Raw genomic sequence first — 23754 nt, 5'->3', positions numbered from 1 at the left:
CAATAACCCGATATCAAGTAACCAAGGCCGTAATAACACAATATCAAGTAACCAAGGCCGCAATAACCCGATATCAAGTAACCAAGGCCGCAATAACCCGATATCAAGTAACCAAGGCCGCAATAACCCGATATCAAGTAACCAAGGCCGTAATAACACAATATCAAGTAACCAAAGCCATAATAACCCGATATCAAGTAACCAAGGCCGCAATAACCCGATATCAAGTAACCAAGGCCGTAATAACCCGATATCAAGTAACCAAGGCCGTAATAACACAATATCAAGTAACCAAAGCCATAATAACCCGATATCAAGTAACCAAGGCCGCAATAACCCGATATCAAGTAACCAAGGCCGTAATAACCCGATATCAAGTAACCAAAGCCATAATAACACGATATCAAGTAACCAAGGCCGTAATAACCCGATATCAAGTAACCAAGGCCATAATAACCCGATATCAAGTAACCAAGGCCATAATAACCCGATATCAAGTAACCAAGGCCATAATAACCCGATATCAAGTAACCAAGGCCATAATAACCCGATATCAAGTAACCAATGCCGTAATAACCCGATATCAAGTAGCCAAGGCCGTAATAACCCGATATCAAGTAGCCAAGGCCGTAATAACCCGATATCAAGTAACCAAGGCCATAATACCCCGATATCAAGTAACCAAGGCCGTAATAACCCGATATCAAGTAACCAATGCCGTAATAACCCGATATCAAGTAGCCAAGGCCGTAATAACCCGATATCAAGTAGCCAAGGCCATAATAACCCGATATCAAGTAACCAAGGCCGTAATACCCCGATATCAAGTAACCAAGGACGTAATATGGTCTTACCCTGGGCCTACCCAACATGTCAGTGGTAATAGTAATGTCAGTAGTAATGCCAGTAGTAATGTCAGTAGCTATGTCAGTAGTAATGTCAGTAGCTATGTAAATGTCAGTGACATGTTTTTGTCAACATAATACAGTATTTGTCAACATAATACAGTATTTGTCAACATAATACAGTATTTGTCAACATAATACAGTATTTGTCAACATAATACAGTATTTGTCAACGTAATACAGTATTTCAAACAAGGAACACAGTACATATCAATAGACAGTTGCTTCAGTCCAAAGGATGAAGAGAGTCCAGTATTGGTGGTCTGCAGTTTACAACCAAATAGCCAATGGTAAGCCACCAGCCAATGGTAAGCCACCAGCCAATGGTAAGCCACCAGCCAATGGTAAGCCACCAGCCAATGGTAAGCCACCAGCCAATGGTAAGCCACCAGCCAATGGTAAGCCACCAGTTCAGACTCACACCCTTAGTAGTAGTCTTTAAAGTTGCTACTTTGGTGTAGGGTTTTCAGGTGTAGTGTACTTCGGAAGAGTGTACTCAGGGTCATATAGTGCACGCCGTAGCAAAACGTACAAAGACAGGATCGACGGTCCAGATCGACTGTCCAGATCGACGGTCCAGATCGACAGTCCCTCCCTGTTTCAGTCCATTTTCTTCCGTGTGGTTTAAGTGTACTCCAAATGTAGTCTACTCATATGTAGTGTAGTATTACATCAGTACACCTGGATGACCTCATCCCACTCCCTGACAGGCCACACCCCGTTGTCCTGCACGTTGGGCGGAGAGCTCTTCCAGTCCCAGGTCTTTACAGGTGTGTTCCAGGTAGGCCCATAGTTAGCTGACACATAGTCTACCGTCTCACAGGGGACACGCACCTTTAGGTCCATCAGCTCAGTCCAGCAGAGCGTAAACTTGGGGAACACATACCTAACAGAATGGGTAGGAGTCTCTGGTTAGCACGTCTGGAATGGTATCAAAAACATCTTTAAAATATACACTATATACAGTTGAAGTCGGAAGTTTACAGACACCTTAGCCAAATACATTTAAACTTTTTCACAATTCCTGACATTTAATCCTCGTAAAAATTCCCTGTCTTAGGTCAGTTAGGATCACCACTTTATTTTAAGAATGTTTAACGTCAAAATAATCGTTGAGAGAATGATTTATTTCAGCTTTTATTTCTTTCATCACATTCCCAGGGGGTCAGAAGTTTACATACACTCAATTAGTATTTGGTAGCATTGCCTTTAAATTGTTACTGACTGTTACTTTTGATTTTGAACCCCCTTTGTTCAGGGATACATTATTCCATTTCTGTTAGTCATTTCTGGAGTGGCCTAGCCAGTCTCCAGACCTGAACCCAATAGAAAATCTTTGGAGGGAGCTGAAAGTCTGTAATGCCCAGCGACAACCCCGAAACCTGAAGGATCTGGAGAAGGTCTGTATGGATGAGTGGGCCAAAATCCCTGCTGCAGTGTGTGCAAACCTGGTCAAGAACTACAGGAAACGTATGATCTCTGTAATTGCAAACAAAGGTTTCTGTACCAAATATTAAGTTCTGCTTTTCTGATGTATCAAATACTTATGTCATGCAATAAAATGCAAATTAATTACTTAAAAATCATACAATGTGATTTTCTGGATTTTTGTTTTAGATTCCGTCTCTCACAGTTGAAGTGTACCTATGATAAATTACAGACCTCTACATGCTTTGTAAGTAGGAAAACCTGCAAAATCGGTAGTGTATCAAATACTTGTTCTCCCCACTGTATATACACACACACCTGTTCTGAAAGGCCCCCGAGTCTGCAACACCACTAAGCAAGGGGCACCACCAAGCAAGCAGCATCATGAAGACCAAGGAGCTCTCCAAACAGGTCAGGGACAAAGTTGTGGAGAAGTACAGATCCGGGTTATAAAAAAAAAAATATCCCAAACTTTGAACATCCCACAGAGCACCATTAAATCCATTATAAAAAAATGGAAAGAATATGGCACCACAACAAACTTGCCAAGAGAGGGCCGCCCACCAAAACTCATGGACCAGGCAAGGAGGGCATTAATCAGAGAGGCAACAAAGAGACCAAAGATAACCCTGAAGGAGCTGAAAAGCTCCACAGCGGAGATTGGAGTATCTGTCCATAGGACTACTTTAAGCTGTACACTCCACAGAGCTGGGCTTTATGGAAGAGTGGCCAGAAAAAAGCCATTGCTTAAAGAAAAAAATGAGCAAACACGTGTGGTGTTCGCCAAAAGGCATGTGGGAGACTCCCCAAACATATGGAAGAAGGTATTCTGGTCAGATGAGACAAAAATTGAGCTTTTTGGCCATCATCGAAAACGCTCCGTCTGGCACAAACCCAATACCTCATCACCCTGAGAACACCATCCCGACAGTGAAGCACGGTGGTGGCAGCATCATGCTGTGGGGATGTTTTTCACCGGCAGGGACTGGAAAACTGAGGGAAATTCTTGAGGGAAACCTGTTTCAGTCTTCCAGAGATTTGAGACTGGGACGGAGGTTCACCTTCCAGCAGGACAATGACCCTAAACATACTGCTAAAGCAACACTCGAGTGGTTTAAGGGGAAACATTTAAATGTCTTGGAATGGCCTAGTCAAAGCCCAGACCTCAATCCAATTGAGAATCTGTGGTATGACTTAAAGATTGCTGTATACCAGCGGAGCCCATCCAACTTGAAGGAGCTGGAGCAGTTTTGCCTTGAAGAATGGGCAAAAATCCCAGTGGCTAGATGTGCCAAGCTTATAGAGACACACCCCAAGAGACTTGCAGCTGTAATTGCTGCAAAAGGTGGCTCTACAAACTATTGACTTTGGGAGGGGGTGAATAGTTATGCACACTCAAGTTCTGTTTTTTTGTCATATTTCTTGTTTGTTTCACAATAAAACAATATTTAGCATCTGAAGTAGTAGGCATGCTGTGTAAATCAAATGATACAAACCCCCCAATATAAAGTTCAATTCCAGGTTGTAAGGCAACAAAATAGGAAAACTGCCAGGGGGGGGTGAATACTTTCGCAAGCCATTGTATGTAAATAAAACAGGAGAAACGACAGGGATTATCCAGTCGCAGTACATTAAAAGCATGACATTTCTACCTTTTCGATTTTGTGGCTTAGAGAAAGTTAAGATATCAGACAGAGGTGATATTAATAATACTCTGAGTAAAAGAGAATGTTTTGTGATTTCCACCCTCCAGACATTATTTCCTAGAGGTCTTCCTGACGAAACGCCCATACGTGTTATGTTGTAAACGTGAACGTGAACTAATGCCACCACTACTCTGACGTTTTTTCTTGCGCTGTTACCCAAGGATTTATAAAAACTCACTTGATAGGTCGATGTCCTCATTGTGGTTTTTACAGACGTGTTTAATACCTTTTATGTAGGTAATACTTCTGAAATGCATATTGTTATATTTAGTAACATACACTTATTGTCCCCTCAACTAAAACCCCATTCGACGCGGATGTGGGTGGAGCTATGTCTACATAAGGGTGTAATTTATAAAACACTCACAAAAGCTCTGAGGAAGGCCGATACGTAAAGCTTATTAAAGAGCAGTGTTTGGGTTCTTTATTTCCCCCTCATCTTCTTCAACTGTTACCAGGCAACAAAGATAGCTCAGATGTGCGAGTGCTTTTTGAATTTCTAAATACATGTTTTTTTTTTAAAAGCCCGAAGCTCAATAAACTGAAGACTTCTTAGCAGTAGTTTGTTATAGTCTATTACTAAGCAACAGTGACTCAGCTCCATAACAACCAGCATAGTAAAAACAGAGACTTACTTGAATTTCTTCCCACTCTTAGCTTGGGTTCCTCCGTTCCACACAACGTCTGTTTCCTCATAGAAGAAGAAAATGTCCAGTTTAACATCCAAACCCTGGAAGGAAAGTTCCAGGCTATCCTCCACCTGCACAGACACATAACACGATAACATTAACCCTGGAAGGCCGGTTCCAGGCTATCCTCCACCTGCACAGACACATAACACGATAGCATTAACCCTAGAAGGATGGTTCCAGGCTATCCTACACAGAGACAGATAACATTAACCCTAGAAGGACGGTTCCAGGCTATCCTCCACCTGCACAGACACATAACATTAACCCTAGAAGGACGGTTCCAGGCTATCCTACACAGAGACACATAACATTAACCCTAGAAGGACGGTTCCAGGCTATCCTCCACCTGCACAGACACATAACACGATAACATTAACCCTAGAAGGACGGTTCCAGGCTATCCTCCACAGAGACATAACATTAACCCTAGAAGGACGGTTCCAGGCTATCCTCCACAGAGACATAACATTAACCCTAGAAGGACGGTTCCAGGCTATCCTCCACAGAGACATAACATTAACCCTAGAAGGACGGTTCCAGGCTATCCTCCACAGAGACATAACATTAACCCTAGAAGGACAGTTCCAGGCTATCCTCCACAGAGACACATAACATTAACCCTAGAAGGACAGTTCCAGGCTATCCTACACAGAGACACATAACATTAACCCTAGAAGGACGGTTCCAGGCTATCCTCCACAGAGACACATAACATTAACCCTAGAAGGACGGTTCCAGGCTATCCTCCACAGAGACACATAACATTAACCCTAGAAGGACGGTTCCAGGCTATCCTCCACAGAGACACATAACATTAACCCTAGAAGGACAGTTCCAGGCTATCCTACACAGAGACACATAACATTAACCCTAGAAGGACGGTTCCAGGCTATCCTCCACAGAGACACATAACATTAACCCTAGAAGGACGGTTCCAGGCTATCCTCCACAGAGACAGATAACACGATAACATTAACCCTAGAAGGACGGTTCCAGGCTATCCTCCACCTGCACAGACACATAACATTAACCCTAGAAAGACGGTTCCAGGCTATCCTCCACAGAGACACATAACATTAACCCTAGAAGGACGGTTCCAGGCTATCCTACACAGAGACACATAACATTAACCCTAGAAGGACGGTTCCAGGCTATCCTACACAGAGACACATAACATTAACCCTAGAAGGACGGTTCCAGGCTATCCTCCACAGAGACACATAACATTAACCCTAGAAAGACGGTTCCAGGCTATCCTCCACCTGCACAGACACATAACATTAACCCTAGAAAGACGGTTCCAGGCTATCCTCCACCTGCACAGACACATAACATTAACCCTAGAAAGACGGTTCCAGGCAATCCTCCACAGAGACAGATAACATTAACCCTAGAAAGACGGTTCCAGGCTATCCTCCACAGAGACACATAACATTAACCCTAGAAAGACGGTTCCAGGCTATCCTACACAGAGACACATAACATTAACCCTAGAAGGACGGTTCCAGGCTATCCTACACAGAGACACATAACATTAACCCTAGAAGGACGGTTCCAGGCTATCCTCCACCTGCACAGACACATAACATTAACCCTAGAAAGACGGTTCCAGGCAATCCTCCACAGAGACAGATAACATTAACCCTAGAAAGACGGTTCCAGGCTATCCTCCACAGAGACAGATAACATTAACCCTAGAAGGATGGTTCCAGGCTATCCTCCACAGAGACAGATAACATTAACCCTAGAAGGATGGTTCCAGGCTATCCTCCACCTGCACAGACACATAACATTAACCCTAGAAAGACGGTTCCAGGCTATCCTACACAGAGACAGATAACATTAACCCTAGAAGGACGGTTCCAGGCTATCCTCCACCTGCACAGACACATAACATTAACCCTAGAAAGACGGTTCCAGGCTATCCTCCACAGAGACAGATAACATTAACCCTAGAAGGACGGTTCCAGGCTATCCTCCACAGAGACAGATAACATTAACCCTAGAAGGATGGTTCCAGGCTATCCTCCACAGAGACACATAACATTAACCCTGGAAGGACGGTTCCAGGCTATCCTCCACCTGCACAGACACATAACATTAACCCTAGAAGGACGGTTCCAGGCTATCCTCCACCTGCACAGACACATAACATTAACCCTAGAAGGATGGTTCCAGGCTATCCTCCACCTGCACAGACACATAACATTAACCCTAGAAGGACGGTTCCAGGCTATCCTACACAGAGACAGATAACATTAACCCTAGAAGGACGGTTCCAGGCTATCCTCCACCTGCACAGACACATAACATTAACCCTAGAAGGACGGTTCCAGGCTATCCTCCACCTGCACAGACACATAACATTAACCCTAGAAGGACGGTTCCAGGCTATCCTCCACCTGCACAGACACATAACATTAACCCTAGAAGGATGGTTCCAGGCTATCCTCCACCTGCACAGACACATAACATTAACCCTAGAAGGACGGTTCCAGGCTATCCTACACAGAGACAGATAACATTAACCCTAGAAGGACGGTTCCAGGCTATCCTCCACCTGCACAGACACATAACATTAACCCTAGAAAGACGGTTCCAGGCTATCCTCCACAGAGACAGATAACATTAACCCTAGAAGGACGGTTCCAGGCTATCCTCCACAGAGACAGATAACATTAACCCTAGAAGGATGGTTCCAGGCTATCCTCCACAGAGACACATAACATTAACCCTGGAAGGACGGTTCCAGGCTATCCTCCACCTGCACAGACACATAACATTACAACGTTTCTAATAGTATATGTTATGAACTGAAACACCTTTCCAAACTTGTGTTTCAACGGAAGGCCAGCCTTTTGAAAAGCTTGAGTGATATCATGTCTGTAGTCTTTAATCCAGATGCCCAGGTCCACATCTTTACTGTAGGGAATGACGCCACACTGCCGAAACCAACCTGAGGAGAGAGGAGTAGACGTGTTAACTCGAAATGACAAGGTTCCAGTTTAACAAAGTTTACTCTACTATATGAACACACTACAAGGTAGCCATTACACTCCAGGCTAGGTCCAACAACGACAAGGTTCCAGTTTAACAAAGTTTACTCTACTATATGAACACACTACAAGGTAGCCATTACACTCCAGGCTAGGTCCACCAACCACCAGCCTTCCTGCGCATGCGCACTCTTGACTGAGTGATAGCCCCGTAATAACAGAAATATAGGGATACTTAAAACATGAACTTAACAGACGAAGGCCATGTTAACCTGTAGGTAATGATACTGTAGGGAGTGATACTGTAGGGAGTGATACTGTAGTGAGTGATATCGTAGGTAATGATACTGTTGGGAGTGATACTGTAGGGAGTGATATCGTAGTGAGTGATATCGTAGGGAGTGATACCGTAGGTAATGATACTGTTGGGAGTGATACTGTAGGTAATGATACTGTAGGGAGTGATACTGTAGGGAGTGATACTGTAGTGAGTGATATCGTAGGGAGTGATACCGTAGGTAATGATACTGTAGGGAGTGATACTGTAGGGAGTGATACTGTAGGGAGTGATATCGTAGGGAGTGATACCGTAGGTAATGATACCGTAGGGAGTGATACTGTAGGGAGTGATACTGTAGGGAGTGATACTGTAGGGAGTGATACTGTAGGGAGTGATACTGTAGGGAGTGATACTGTAGGTAATGATACTGTAGGGAGTGATACTGTAGGGAGTGATACTGTAGGGAGTGATACCGTAGGGAGTGATACCGTAGGGAGTGATACTGTAGGGAGTGATACTGTAGGGAGTGATACTGTAGGGAGTGATACTGTAGGTAATGATACTGTAGGTAATGATACTGTAGGGAGTGATACTGTAGGGAGTGATACTGTAGGGAGTGATACTGTAGGGAGTGATATCGTAGGGAGTGATACCGTAGGTAATGATACTGTAGGGAGTGATACTGTAGGGAGTGATACTGTAGGGAGTGATACTGTAGGGAGTGATACTGTAGGGAGTGATACTGTAGGTAATGATACTGTAGGGAGTGATACTGTAGGGAGTGATACTGTAGGGAGTGATACTGTAGGTAATGATACTGTTGGGAGTGATACTGTTGGGAGTGATACTGTAGGTAATGATACTGTAGGTAATGATACTGTAGGGAGTGATACTGTAGGGAGTGATACTGTAGGGAGTGATACTGTAGGGAGTGATATCGTAGGGAGTGATACCGTAGGGAGTGATACCGTAGGGAGTGATACTGTAGGGAGTGATACTGTAGGGAGTGATACTGTAGGTAATGATACTGTAGGTAATGATACTGTAGGTAATGATACTGTAGGTAATGATACTGTAGGGAGTGATACTGTAGGGAGTGATACTGTAGGGAGTGATACTGTAGGGAGTGATACTGTAGGGAGTGATACTGTAGGGAGTGATATCGTAGGGAGTGATACCGTAGGTAATGATACTGTTGGGAGTGATACTGTAGGTAATGATACTGTAGGGAGTGATACTGTAGGGAGTGATACTGTAGGGAGTGATACTGTAGGGAGTGATACTGTAGGGAGTGATACTGTAGGTAATGATACTGTAGGTAATGATACCGTAGGGAGTGATACCGTAGGGAGTGATACCGTAGGGAGTGATACTGTAGGGAGTGATACTGTTGGGAGTGATACTGTAGGTAATGATACTGTTGGGAGTGATACTGTAGGGACTGATATCGTAGGGAGTGATACCGTAGGGAGTGATACCGTAGGTAATGATACTGTTGGGAGTGATACTGTAGGTAATGATACTGTAGGGAGTGATACTGTAGGTAATGATACTGTAGGTAATGATACTGTAGGTAATGATACTGTAGGGAGTGATACTGTAGTGAGTGATATCGTAGTGAGTGATACCGTAGGTAATGATACCGTTGGGAGTGATACTGTAGGTAATGATACTGTAGGTAATGATACTGTTGGGAGTGATACTGTAGGTAATGACACTGTAGGGAGTGATACTGTAGTGAGTGATATCGTAGGGAGTGATACCGTAGGTAATGATACTGTTGGGAGTGATACTGTTGGGAGTGATACTGTAGGTAATGATACTGTAGGGAGTGATACTGTAGGTAATGATACTGTAGGTAATGATACTGTAGTGAGTGATATCGTAGGGAGTGATACCGTAGGTAATGATACTGTTGGGAGTGATACTGTAGGGAGTGATACTGTAGGGAGTGATACTGTAGGGAGTGATACTGTAGGTAATGATACTGTTGGGAGTGATACTGTAGGTAATGATACTGTTGGGAGTGATACTGTAGGTAATGATACTGTAGGGAGTGATACTGTAGGTAATGATACTGTAGGGAGTGATACTGTAGGGAGTGATACTGTAGGGAGTGATACTGTAGGGAGTGATACTGTAGGTAATGATACCGTAGGGAGTGATACTGTAGGGAGTGATACTGTAGGTAATGATACTGTAGGTAATGATACTGTAGGGTGTGATACCGTAGGGTGTGATACTGTAGGGTGTGATACTGTAGGGAGTGATACTGTAGATAATGATACCGTTGGGAGTGATACTGTTGGGAGTGATACCGTAGGGAGTGATACTGTAGAGAGTGATACCGTAGGGAGTGATACCGTAGGTAATGATACCGTAGGGTGTGATACCGTAGGGTGTGATACTGTAGGGAGTGATACTGTAGATAATGATACCGTTGGGAGTGATACTGTAGGGAGTGATACTGTAGGGAGTGATACTGTAGGGAGTGATACCGTAGGGAGTGATACCGTAGGGAGTGATACCGTAGGTAATGATACCGTAGGGAGTGATACCGTAGGGAGTGATACCGTAGGGAGTGATACCGTAGGGAATGATACCGTAGGGAGTGATACTGTAGGTAATGATACCGTAGGGAGTGATACTGCTGGGAGTGATACTGCAGGGAGTGATACTGCAGGGAGTGATACTGCAGGGAGTGATACTGTAGGTAATGATACTGTAGGTAATGATACTGTAGGTAATGATACTGTAGGGAGTGATACTGTAGGGAGTGATACTGTAGGGAGTGATACTGTAGGTAATGATACTGTAGGGAGTGATACTGTAGGGAGTGATACTGTAGGGAGTGATACTGTAGGGAGTGATACTGTAGGGAGTGATATCGTAGGGAGTGATACCGTAGGTAATGATACTGTTGGGAGTGATACTGTAGGTAATGATACTGTTGGGAGTGATACTGTAGGGAGTGATACTGTAGGGAGTGATACTGTAGTGAGTGATACTGTAGGGAGTGATATCGTAGGGAGTGATACCGTAGGTAATGATACCGTTGGGAGTGATACTGTAGGGAGTGATACTGTAGGGAGTGATACTGTAGGTAATGATACTGTAGGTAATGATACTGTAGGGAGTGATACTGTAGTGAGTGATACTGTAGTGAGTGATACTGTAGGGAGTGATATCGTAGGTAATGATACCGTAGGGAGTGATACCGTAGGGAGTGATACTGTAGGGAGTGATACTGTAGGGAGTGATACCGTAGGTAATGATACTGTAGGGAGTGATACTGTAGGTAATGATACTGTAGGTAATGAAACTGTAGTGAGTGATACTGTAGTGAGTGATATCGTAGGGAGTGATACCGTAGGTAATGATACTGTTGGGAGTGATACTGTAGGGAGTGATACTGTAGGGAGTGATACTGTTGGGAGTGATACTGTAGGTAATGATACTGTAGGGAGTGATACTGTAGGGAGTGATATCGTAGGGAGTGATACCGTAGGTAATGATACCGTAGGTAATGATACTGTTGGGAGTGATACTGTAGTGAGTGATATCGTAGGGAGTGATATCGTAGGGAGTGATACCGTAGGTAATGATACTGTTGGGAGTGATACTGTAGGTAATGATACTGTAGGTAATGATACTGTTGGGAGTGATACTGTAGGTAATGACACTGTAGGGAGTGATACTGTAGTGAGTGATATCGTAGGGAGTGATACCGTAGGTAATGATACTGTTGGGAGTGATACTGTTGGGAGTGATACTGTAGGTAATGATACTGTAGGGAGTGATACTGTAGGTAATGATACTGTAGGTAATGAAACTGTAGTGAGTGATACTGTAGTGAGTGATATCGTAGGGAGTGATACCGTAGGTAATGATACTGTTGGGAGTGATACTGTTGGGAGTGATACTGTAGGGAGTGATACTGTAGGTAATGATACTGTAGGTAATGATACTGTTGGGAGTGATACTGTAGGTAATGATACTGTTGGGAGTGATACTGTAGGTAAAGATACTGTAGGGAGTGATACTGTAGGGAGTGATACCGTAGGGAGTGATACCGTAGGTAATGATACCGTAGGGAGTGATACCGTAGGGAGTGATACTGTAGGGAGTGATACCGCTGGGAGTGATACCGCTGGGAGTGATACCGCTGGGAGTGATACTGCAGGGAGTGATACTGCAGGGAGTGATACTGCAGGGAGTGATACTGCAGGGAGTGATACTGCAGGGAGTGATACTGTAGGTAATGATACTGTAGGTAATGATACTGTAGGTAATGATACTGTAGGGAGTGATACTGTAGGTAATGATACTGTAGGGAGTGATATTGTAGGTAATGCTACCGTAGGACAGTGATACTGTAGGGAGTGATACTGTAGGTAATGATACTGTTGGGAGTGATACTGTAGGTAATGATACTGTAGGGAGTGATACCGTAGGGAGTGATACCGTAGGGAGTGATACCGTAGGGAGTGATACCGTAGGGAGTGATACTGTTGGGAGTGATACTGTAGGTAATGATACTGTAGGGAGTGATACTGTAGGTAATGAAACTGTTGGGAGTGATACTGTTGGGAGTGATACTGTAGGTAATGATACTGTAGGGAGTGATACTGTAGGTAATGAAACTGTAGGTAATGATACTGTAGGGAGTGATACTGTAGGTAATGAAACTGTAGGTAATGATACTGTAGGGAGTGATACTGTAGTGAGTGATACTGTAGTGAGTGATATCGTAGGGAGTGATACCGTAGGTAATGATAATGTTGGGAGTGATACTGTTGGGAGTGATACTGTTGGGAGTGATACTGTTGGGAGTGATACTGTTGGGAGTGATACTGTAGGTAATGATACTGTTGGGAGTGATACTGTAGGTAATGATACTGTTGGGAGTGATACTGTAGGTAATGATACTGTAGGGAGTGATACTGTAGGTAATGATACTGTAGGGAGTGATACTGTAGGGAGTGATACTGTAGGGAGTGATACTGTAGGGAGTGATACCGTAGGTAATGATACCGTAGGGAGTGATACTGTAGGGAGTGATACTGTAGATAATGATACTGTTGGGAGTGATACTGTAGGGAGTGATACTGTAGGGAGTGATACGGTAGGGAGTGATACTGTAGGGAGTGATACGGTAGGGAGTGATACGGTAGGGAGTGATACTGCAGGGAGTGATACTGCAGGGAGTGATACTGCAGGGAGTGATACTGTAGGTAATGATACTGTAGGGAGTGATACTGTAGGTAATGATACTGTAGGGAGTGATATTGTAGATAATGATACCGTAGGGAGTGATACTGTAGGTAATGATACCGTAGGACAGTGATACTGTAGGGAGTGATACTGTAGGTAATGATACTGTTGGGAGTGATACTGTAGGGAGTGATACTGTAGGTAATGATACCGTAGGGAGTGATACGGTAGGTAATGATACTGTAGGGAGTGATACTGCAGGGAGTGATACCGTAGGGAGTGATACCGTAGGGAGTGATACTGTAGGTAATGATACTGTAAGGGGTGACACTTGTCATGACGTTGGGTTGGGGGTAGGTTTACGACAGTCATAAATACCTCTTTCCCCCTTTTTCTCTCTCCCCACTATAACTGATGTGACATAAGGAAACCCATGGGTTAACATAGAGATTCTGGGTAACATCAGAAGTTGGGGGAAATTAACTATATTCTGGTAATCCAACCAACTGTACATATGCGGTGGTACTTAAGGTATATTATGTCAGTTCGGTTGCCCTCTGACACATTCTCATCAATGATAGAATGACATAAACGCTACTGTGAAAAGTCTAAACGTCAGAGGTATCGGATTCACATGGAATTGTTGTTTAATTCAAATGTTTGAATATGACATTGTTTGTGAAGAGGTGAAATGTAATTTTACCTTCCAAATGAGAGATCTGTGTTTTCATAAATTTGGCTTCTGCTCAACCAGGGGCCCGCCCCTGTGAAGAGACCTGGGTAATAGACTTTTCAGACACACCCCTCTCCCTCCACTATATGAAGCCAGAGACAAGAATATAACTTCCTGTTCCGGGTACTCTAGGATGACGATCCAGGGTCAGAATGGTTCAGATAATCACTATAGATGAAGCCAACATCAGCATGGACTTTGATTGTGAATGGTATGAACTTTGAACTCGTATTCACTACAGAAGTGATATCTCCTAGCCTTGGAGTTAGCAACAGCTAAACGCAGGTTCGGAAGGACAGTCCAAGTATCCCCTCTAATACACACAACGTGTTCCCGTGACTACCAGAGACTTCTTCAAAGGACAGAGGACTCGGGTTGGCGACACAGGCCATCTACCACCAACCTACTGAAGCGCAGCTCAGAGTAAATATTCATTGCATTTTCCTCTTCAAATGGCGGTAATTTAGAATGCATAAGATAAGATTTACGATAGCACAGCTCGCCTATGCTCAAGTCTCCCGCGCTTTCACTAGGACTCCCCCCCTTTCCTTTGTGTAACAAGCTGTCATATCGATTCTGCCCGCTAGGGACGTTTTTCTGTATGACGTAATTTGTGATCAAGTTATGATTTAATTGTGTATATGTGTTTCTGTGTGATTAGTTAGGTATTTAGTAAATAAATAATTAAACCCAATTTTGTATTGCTGATTCAACTTGTTAGCCAGGATTCTTGCAGATAATCAAGGACTTACAACTTTCAGATGAGACTGAATAAAATTACGATTAATGCGACTGCTATTTAGTAAAATATTACTAAATCTTTAAGAGTTTATTCGAAAGATAACAGCTCTATAAATATTCTTTCGTGGTGTCCCTCTCTAGTTAATTCATATTTACATTATTAGTTCAATCAGGTAATATTAATTACGGAGAAATAATTTTATAGAATAGCATGTCATAGCAATCAATCTGGCATAGTCAAAGACACAACACACTGTAGGGAGTACTCCCTACAGGGTTAGGGTTATGTAGGGTCTTACCCAGGCAGGTACCACTACTCAGCCAGAAGGGTTAGGGTTATGTAGGGTCTTACCCAGGCAGGTACCACTACTCAGCCAGAAGGGTTAGGGTTATGTAGGGTCTTACCCAGGCAGGTACCACTACTCAGCCAGAAGGGTTAGGGTTATGTAGGGTCTTACCCAGGCAGGTACCACTACTCAGCCAGAAGGGTTAGGGTTATGTAGGGTCTTACCCAGGCAGGTACCACTACTCAGCCAGAAGGGTTAGGGTTATGTAGGGTCTTACCCAGGCAGGTACCACTACTCAGCCAGAAGGGTTAGGGTTATGTAGGGTCTTACCCAGGCAGGTACCACTACTCAGCCAGAAGGGTTAGGGTTATGTAGGGTCTTACCCAGGCAGGTACCACTACTCAGCCAGAAGGGTTAGGGTTATGTAGGGTCTTACCCAGGCAGGTACCACTACTCAGCCAGAAGGGTTAGGGTTATGTAGGGTCTTACCCAGGCAGGTACCACTACTCAGCCAGAAGGGTTAGGGTTATGTAGGGTCTTACCCAGGCAGGTACCACTACTCAGCCAGAAGGGTTAGGGTTATGTAGGGTCTTACCCAGGCAGGTACCACTACTCAGCCAGAAGGGTTAGGGTTATGTAGGGTCTTACCCAGGCAGGTACCACTACTCAGCCAGAAGGGTTAGGGTTATGTAGGGTCTTACCCAGGCAGGTACCACTACCCAACCAGAAGGGTTAGGGTTATGTAGGGTCTTACCCAGGCAGGTACCACTATTCAGCCAGAAGGGTTAGGGTTATGTAGGGTTAAGGATAAGTAGAGTTAGGGTTATGTAGGGTCTTACCCAAGCAGGTACCACTGCTCAGCCAGAAGGGGACTCTGAGCTCAGTGAGGATCCTGGCAGCGAGGTGGAGCAGAGCCTTAGCCTTCATCCTGAAGTTCATTGCCTCAGGAGACGTGTCATCAGGGTACAGCTGATCCAACAGGGAACAACACTGGTTAGATGTCGTGGACTAAACCAAAGGCTGGAATCTTAAAACTTGAGATACAGCTGATTCAACAGCAGGCAACAACACTCAGCTAGTGGACGAAACCAAAGTCCAAAGGCCCTGTGGGTCCTGCCTTCAGAAAGTATTCAGACCCCTTGAAGTTTTCCAAATGTTATTACATTACAGCCTTATTCCAAAATGGATGAAATATTATTATATACACACACAATACCCATAATGACATCACAATACCCCATAATGACATCACAATACCCCATAATGACAAAGCGAAAACAGGTTTATAGAAATGTTTGCTAATGTATTAAAAGTTAAAAACAGAAATAACGTATTTACATAAGTACCCTTTGCTATGAGACTGGAAATTGAGCTCAGGTGCATCCTGTTTCCGCTGATCATCCTTGAGATGTTTCTACAACTTGATTGGAGTCCACCTGTTGTAAATTCAATTGATTGGACATGATTTGGAAAGGCACACACCTGTCTATATAAAGGTCCCACAGTTGACAGTGCATGTCAGAGCAAAAACCAAGCCATGAGGTCGAAGGAATTGTCCGTAGAGCTCCGAGACAGGATTGTGTCGAGGTACAGATCTGGGGAAGGGTACCAAAAAATGTCTGCAGCATTGAAGGTCCCCAAGAACTGAAGTTTGTAACCACCAAGACTCTTCCTAGAGCTGGCCGCCCGGCCAAACTGAGCAATTGGGGGAGAAGGGCCTTCGTCAGGGAGTTGACCAAGAACCCGGTGGTCACTCTGACAGAGCTCCAGAGTTCCTCTGTGAAGATGGGAGAACCTTCCAGAAGGACAACCATCTCTGCAGCACTCCACCGATCAGGCCTTTATGGTAGAGTGGCCAGATGGAAGCCACTCCTCAGTAAAAGGCACATGACAGCCCACTTGGAGTTTTCCAAAAGGCACCTAAATGATTCTCAGACCATGAGAAACAAGATTCTCTGGTCTGATGAAAACATGATTGAACTCATTAGCCTGAATGCCAAGCGCCACGTCTGGAGGAAACCTGGCACCATCCCTACGGTGAAGCATGGTGGTGGCAGCATCATGCTGTGGGGATGTTTTTCAGCGGCAGAGAGACTAGTCAAGATCGAGGTCAAGATGAACAGAGCAAAGTACAGAGAGATCCTTCATGAAAACCTGCTCCAGAGCGCTCAGGACCTCAGACTGGGGGCGAAGGTTCACCTTCCAACAGGACAACAACCATAAGCACACAGCCAAGACAACGCAGAAGTGGCTTTGGGACAAGTCTCTGAATGTCCTTGAGAGGCCCAGCCAGAGCCCAGACTTGAATCCGATCTAATATCTCTGGAGAGACCTGAAAATAGCTGTGCAGCGACGCTCCCCATCCAACCTGACAGAGCTTGAGAGGATCTACAGAGAAGAAATGGGAGAAACTCCCCAAATACAGGTGTGCCAAGCTTGTAGCGTCATACCTAAGAAGACTCGAGGCTGTAATCGCTGCCAAAGGTGCTTCAACAAAGTACTGAGTAAAGGGTCTGAATACTTACGTAAATGTGATAGAAATTAGCAAACATTTTGAAAAAACAGTTTTGCTTTGTCATTATGGAGTATTGTGATGTCATTATGGGGTATTGTGACGTCATTATGGGGTATTGTGACGTCATTATGGGGTATTGTGACGTCATTATGGGGTATTGTGACGTCATTATGGGGTATTGTGACGTCATTATGGGGTATTGTGTATAGATTGATGAGGGGAAAAAACTATTTAATCAATTGTAACGTAACAAAAGGCTGTAACGTAACAAAATGTTGCAAAATAGTGAGACTTGAAGGTACAGACCTGGAAGAAGGAGCGTGCATCTCTGTACCTACACTCCAGAAAACGAGCGTGGGAATATTCAGTCAGGAATCCAGAGATGTTCCTGGGGATCCGGACATCTAGCCCGTCCAAGGTGGTCAGTACCAGCTCTGGCCTGACGGGAGAGAGACAACCAAGCTAAGTTTTCTTGCAATCTACAGCCTTCTGTGGTTATTGACAAATACTCAACATCTGCAGTTATAATGCATTGTACGACTTGTCATGAGCATGTATGACCCCTTCCGATGTTGTTTCTGGACTACGGAGGTTTACAGAAGAAGAAAGAAGGGCTGGGGTGTATTCACTAGAAACCAAAAGGGAAGCAAACTGGAAGGGACTAACTTTAACTTATCCAATAAGAAACTATTGTTTCCGTTGTAAAAGTTCTGTTTTAAAAGGTTTTACTAAGGTTTGCTACTATGTGCACTAATGAATACACACTCCTGGTGTCTACCTACCTGTCATAGGCTCCAGCGTTGCGGCCGTAGTCCAGCCTTCTGAATGGGGCGAACTTCCTGTCCATGTTTGGTTTGAGTCGCAGGACACCATGCCACAGGTAGTTCCCGCTGCGCTCGTATAGGACCACCACATGGACCACGTAACCTTGGAGACGGAACAGGAAGTGGAGGGGGATCTCGTTTCCTGACAGGTCGTCCATGCTGACCAATCGAGGGTCTTTCCCTCGCACCTCCAACAGTTCAAAGCCCTTCTCTTCAGCTGCTGCCACCAAACCAGCCTGATCAAAACAGACAGATACCAGGGTTGTGTTCATTAGGCACCAAATGGAAGAAAAAGAACAGAAACTTGTCCAATAGTTAATTTTCCGTTGAAAAACATTTAGCTACGGTGTGTACTAATGAATACAACCCAGACTTCTGCTCAAATAACTACTGGACAAGTCAGAGAAGTCAAACACATCAATGACGTTATCAACTATAATGAAAACAAAGCTCTGCTTAGAATCAAATGAGGACATAATTAGACAAACAGTTCTACATCTAGCTCTATATCTCTACATTTAGCTCTACAGCTCTATATCTCGCTCTACATCTCGCTCTATATCTCTACATCTCGCTCTACAGCTCTATATCTCGCTCTACATCTCACTCTATATCTCTACATCTCGCTCTATCTAGCTCCATCTCTCTATATTTAGCTCTATATATCTATATCAAGCTCTACATCTATATCTCGCTCTATATCTCTACATCTAGCTCTACATCTCTATATCTCGCACTACATCTCTATATCTCACTCTACAGCTCTAAATCTAGCTCTAAATCTAGCTCTACAGCTCTATAACTAGCTCTACAGCTCTATATCTAGCTCTACATCTCGCTCTATAGCGCTATATTTCGCTCTATATTTAGCTCTTGTTATCTGTAGCCGAGTGTCGCTTAAGTCCTTACGTCGTATTTCCAAAGGTTGTTGAGCAGAGCGAAGGTGAGGACGTCTCTGTTAGTGCAGAGGAAAGCACAGTGGGGTTCTTTAACCAGGCTGTCTCTCAGCAGCATAGAGTCCTGAGACAGGAGGCCTAGGGAGGCTGTGTCCACCAGGAACACTGGCATGTTGTACTTATGGACAAGACCCATGAACTTCTTCACCACCTGCTGTATTAGTAGACAGGGTCCCGATTCAACAACAACAACAAACCCATTTGAACATATGGCTCAGAGGACTGGAAATTAACAGGTTACTCACATAGACTATTCATAATTTTAACCCAACATAAATGATATTCAAAGACTAGCGGAAAGTCATTTTGTATACAAGCATTTCGCTACACTCGCAATAACATCTGCTAATCCTGTGTATGTGACCAATAATATTTGATTTGATTATACAGTTGAAGTCGGAAGTTTACATACACTTTGGTTGGAGACATTAAAACTCGTTTTTCAACCACTCCACAAATTTCTAGAGTTTTGACAAGTCAGTTAGGACATCTACTTTGTGCATGACAGATTATTTCACTTATAATTCATTGTATCATAACGCCAGTGGGTCAGAAGTTTACATACACTAAGTTGACTGTGCCTTTAAACAGCTTGGAAAATTCCAGAAAATGATGTCATGGCTTTAGAAGCTTCTGATAGGCTAATTGACATTTGAGTCAATTGGAGGTGTACCTGTGGATGTATTTCAAGGCCTACCTTCAAACTCAGTGCCTCTTTGCTTGACATCATGGGAAAATCAAAAGAAATCAGCCAAGACCTCAGAAAAAAAATGTAGACCTCCACAAGTCTGGTTCATCCTTGGGAGCAATTTCCAAACGCCTGAAGGTACCACGTTCATCTGTATAATGACCATCGTTATGTTTGGAGAAAAAAGGGGGAGGCTTGCAAGCCGAAGAACATCATCCCAACCGTGAAACACGGGGGTGGCAGCATCATGTTGTGGGGGTGCTTTGCTGCAGGAGGAACTGGTGCACTTCACAAAATAGATGGCATCATGAGGTGGGAAAATTATGTGGATATATTGAAGCAACATCTCAAGACATCAGTCAGGAAGTTAAAGCTTGGTCGCAAATGGGTCTTCCAAATGGACAATGACCCGAAGCATACTTCCAAAGTTGTGAGAAAATGGCTTGAGGACAACAAAGTCAAGGTATTGGGAGTGGCCATCACAAAGCCCTGACCTCAAACCTACAGAAAATTTGTGGGCAGAACTGAAAAAGCGTGTGCGAGCGAGGAGGCCTACAAACCCGACTCAGTTACACCAGCTCTGTCAGGAGGAATGGGCCAAAATTCACCAAATTTATTGTGGGAAGCTTGTGGAAGGCTACCTGAAACATTTGACCCAAGTTAAACAATTTAAAGGCAATGCTACCAAATACTAATTGAGTGTATGTAAACTTCTGACCCACTGGGAATGTGATGAAAGAAATAAAAGCTGAAATAAATCATTCTCTCTACTATTATTCTGACATTTCACATTCTTAAAATAAAGTGGTGATCCTAACTGACGTAAGACAGGGAATTTTTACTAGGATTAAATGTCAGGAATTGTGAAAAACTGAGTTTAAATGTATTTGGCTAAGGTGTACGTAAAACTGGGTTTAAATGTATTTGGCTAAGGTGTCTGTAAAACTGGGTTTAAATGTATTTGGCTAAGGTGTATGTAAACTTCCCGACTTCAACTGTACGTGTTGCTTATCTGTGGTGAAAACGGTAATGGAATAGAAGGCCTATAAAGAGCTTACCCATTGAGTATCCTTTCCTGACAGATGAACTGTCCTGCCAAAGATATGTGGTCCATTCTAAAAACGAAATCAAAAGTTAAACATTGTGGTGCACACAACGTCCAGTTTGTATGGAAAATTAGGCCAGCCAGTGGGTCAATATCCATGCATAGATTTACAGCAAAACCTATGTTGTCAAGTTCAACTCACCTGAGAGACGTGCTGTCTGTAGTGATAGAGCTGAAATAGGAGGAAAACAGAGCTGGTAGCTATGAGGAGGGCCAGAACCGCTGTTTTGTTAAAGCGAAGCATCAGTCCTCCTTAGTTGCTCTGGCACAGAGCCAAAGATGTCATCTGTAGTAGAGTAGTAGTGTTGAGGTGGTCCTCTACTGTGGTAGAGTAGTAGTGTTGAGCATGTTCATCAGATGGCAGGGATACTGAGAGAGAGAGACAGAGAGAGAGAGAGAGAGAGAGACAGAGAGAGAGAGAGAGAGAGAGAGAGAGACAGAGGGAGAGAGAGACAGAGAGACAGAGGGAGAGGGAGAGAGAGACAGAGAGAGAGGGGGAGAGAGAGAGACAGAGAGAGATGCTCACTAGAGCAGGCAACTGGCAGGACCCCCACCTTTTGTATGCTTGCTGATCAATTTTCAAAAACTGAAGGAAAAAATATATATAATGGCCTGTTTTAATGTTTTTTTTTTAATTAACTCTGTCTGGGTCTCAACTTACTGTTGACAGTTAGAATAGTATAATACACAAGGTGCAATTTTGAAATTTGTCTGCGCATCACATCAGCAGTTTCTTCTCTTATGTTAAAACTACGCTAACCTGCGAGCCACTGCGGAACCCTCATGATGAGTTCATATTTTATTGCTGGCCCCCACCACCAACAAAGTTTCCCATCCCTGGTATAGGTACTATATAGTCTCCATCTAACGTTACTCTTCAGCAAAAATATAGCACTGCATCTCATGTTGACACACATGTCACTTTGAAGTAGCTACATTTAGTGTAACCGAGAGAAGATATTACAGCCTGAAATGACAGTACTCGGACATCAATAACGGTACGATGTTACCGGTGCGTTAGCCTAGACAGCCGATGGGCCCAGCAAACAACAATCATTATCAGGGATATCCTGATAAAACCGAGATTGAAAAAGCCAGCTAACTGGATAATAATGGTCCAAGATGTAACATTACTGAATTACATGTTAACTTACCAAAGCCAGTTTAGTCTTTGTAGCTTCAACGTCCGAACAAAAATAAAAATCTAAACAAACTACTGACTTCTTCTATGACAGTGACGTTGTTCAGCATCAGGCTACATCTAGTTACATCGCCTCCTGCTGGGCTGGAGGAGTACACGCTGTATTCTGTGAGAGTATGACCAAATATATTTAGAACTAACCTCTTCTGTCTATTTTATGACATTCTATGACAGTATGAAGGAAAACAACAAGGTGACTGACTCATATGCCCCACATACAATAACAACCACACATAATTGAGCTAAACTCTGAAATCCATGTCAGATGGTGCAAGCATTTCATAGGCCGTGTTCGAGAGCGTTAAAACCGAAATGTATCATGGGTAAATTGTGACTGACTGATCTACAAATAAGGATGAGTAGTTATTTATGATGCTATGTGATTTGTAAATCAGTCAGGCAGTCGCCTGCAGTCGTTTGGAAGCTCTCGACGGCCGTCTGCACTGAGCTGTCTGATGGGGTCTTGGCTAGACAGAACCAGCTTTTGTCTAATTAACTTCAGAATCAGATTTTTCGTAGCAAATTAGGATAATTTACGCAGCAGTTTAGAATAATTCAAGTAGCAGGTTAGGATATTTAGGTAAAATGTTAAGGTTAGCGTTTGACGTTAATTTGATAAATGCTGGTTTCCTTCTAGTCATGACCGTCTTCTGGTCGTCACTCGTTATCACAGCCACAAAGTCAGAAGCCGCCTACTCGACCAATCAGATGAGGGAGTGTGAAACGAGGCATTTCGCGGGAAATGACTTATCTGGAGTTCAAGTTTAAGGACCAAATAAGTAACTAAATACATTTAGGAACAAGAGTTGCACAATTGGCAACAAGTAAAAAATAATAAAAATAATAATACACCAATCTAATTTGCGACCGTCTCAGTAGACTAATCCATATGGTTAAATTATGTCAGAACAATGTTTAATACATTGCGGTTTTTTAATACAAAATATGCATGTCAATATGATAGTGTCACGGTTCAGTAGCATGTTAGCTAGGACAACAGCTGAGCTAGCAACAAAATGAGTCGATTTGACATCAGAGTAAAACTTCCCTGTAGCAGATGGATACCCTTCTCCTACCCGTGGTGTTGGAGGAGGCTGTATTGGGAGGAGGATGCATCGACACCCTGGAGAGATGTTCCTGGTACGCTCCCTCATAAAGCTTTTTTGAGTGATAAATGAGTATATCGTCTTTTCAGATTGATAAGGTAAGTAAATGCAGGTATTATTCTCATAAATGCTGCAGATACATTCATTCTTTGTAACAATTAGATCTTTCATTGCAATAAAACTAGTAGCTAGCTCATCGTGATCATTGGAGTACAGAAATAATGTGCACCAGACAGGTCAAGGCTTCTTGCAAGTTACACTCAACAAAATGTTGGGTTGTTTGGATGACCTAATTGCTGGGTTGCAGGCACTGGGGTCAATAGTTGTGTTGTTTTCTGTAAATATAGCGAGGTTGTTGGTGCTGGGTTATTACGTTT

General features: G+C 43.5%; 1 protein-coding gene across 1 annotated transcript; it reads right to left on the bottom strand.

The window, feature by feature from the left end:
• Positions 1-1552: 1552 nt before the first annotated feature.
• Positions 1553-22295, bottom strand: fktn (fukutin). Its single transcript, XM_038970998.1, has 10 exons — positions 22225-22295; positions 21213-21439; positions 21024-21080; positions 19231-19431; positions 18280-18557; positions 17804-17936; positions 15822-15951; positions 7554-7687; positions 4675-4799; positions 1553-1791 (listed from the first exon to the last, which is right to left on the bottom strand). Exons 2-10 carry the CDS (start codon positions 21312-21314, stop codon positions 1578-1580), a joined length of 1374 nt encoding a protein of 457 aa, XP_038826926.1. The 5' UTR covers positions 21315-21439; positions 22225-22295; the 3' UTR covers positions 1553-1577.
• Between the last annotated feature and the right edge of the window lie 1459 nt (positions 22296-23754).

Source organism: Salvelinus namaycush, chromosome 31 (genome assembly GCF_016432855.1).
Source record: "Salvelinus namaycush isolate Seneca chromosome 31, SaNama_1.0, whole genome shotgun sequence".
Classification (NCBI taxonomy): Eukaryota; Metazoa; Chordata; class Actinopteri; order Salmoniformes; family Salmonidae; genus Salvelinus; species Salvelinus namaycush.
The sequence above is the reverse complement of the archived record's forward strand: the minus strand, read 5'-3'. Positions and strand labels throughout refer to the sequence as shown.

What these genes read in the sequence shown, in the direction of transcription:
- fktn (XM_038970998.1), bottom strand. Translation starts at nt 21,314, where the DNA reads ATGCTTCGCTTTAACAAAACAGCGGTTCTGGCCCTCCTCATAGCTACC. An exon ending in CAGGAAAGGATACTCAATGG is followed by an intron (nt 19,432 to 21,023) that starts GTAAGCTCTTTA and finishes CTACTAATACAG; the next exon opens with CAGGTGGTGAAGAAGTTCAT. An exon ending in ACAACCTTTGGAAATACGAC is followed by an intron (nt 18,558 to 19,230) that starts GTAAGGACTTAA and finishes TGTTTTGATCAG; the next exon opens with GCTGGTTTGGTGGCAGCAGC.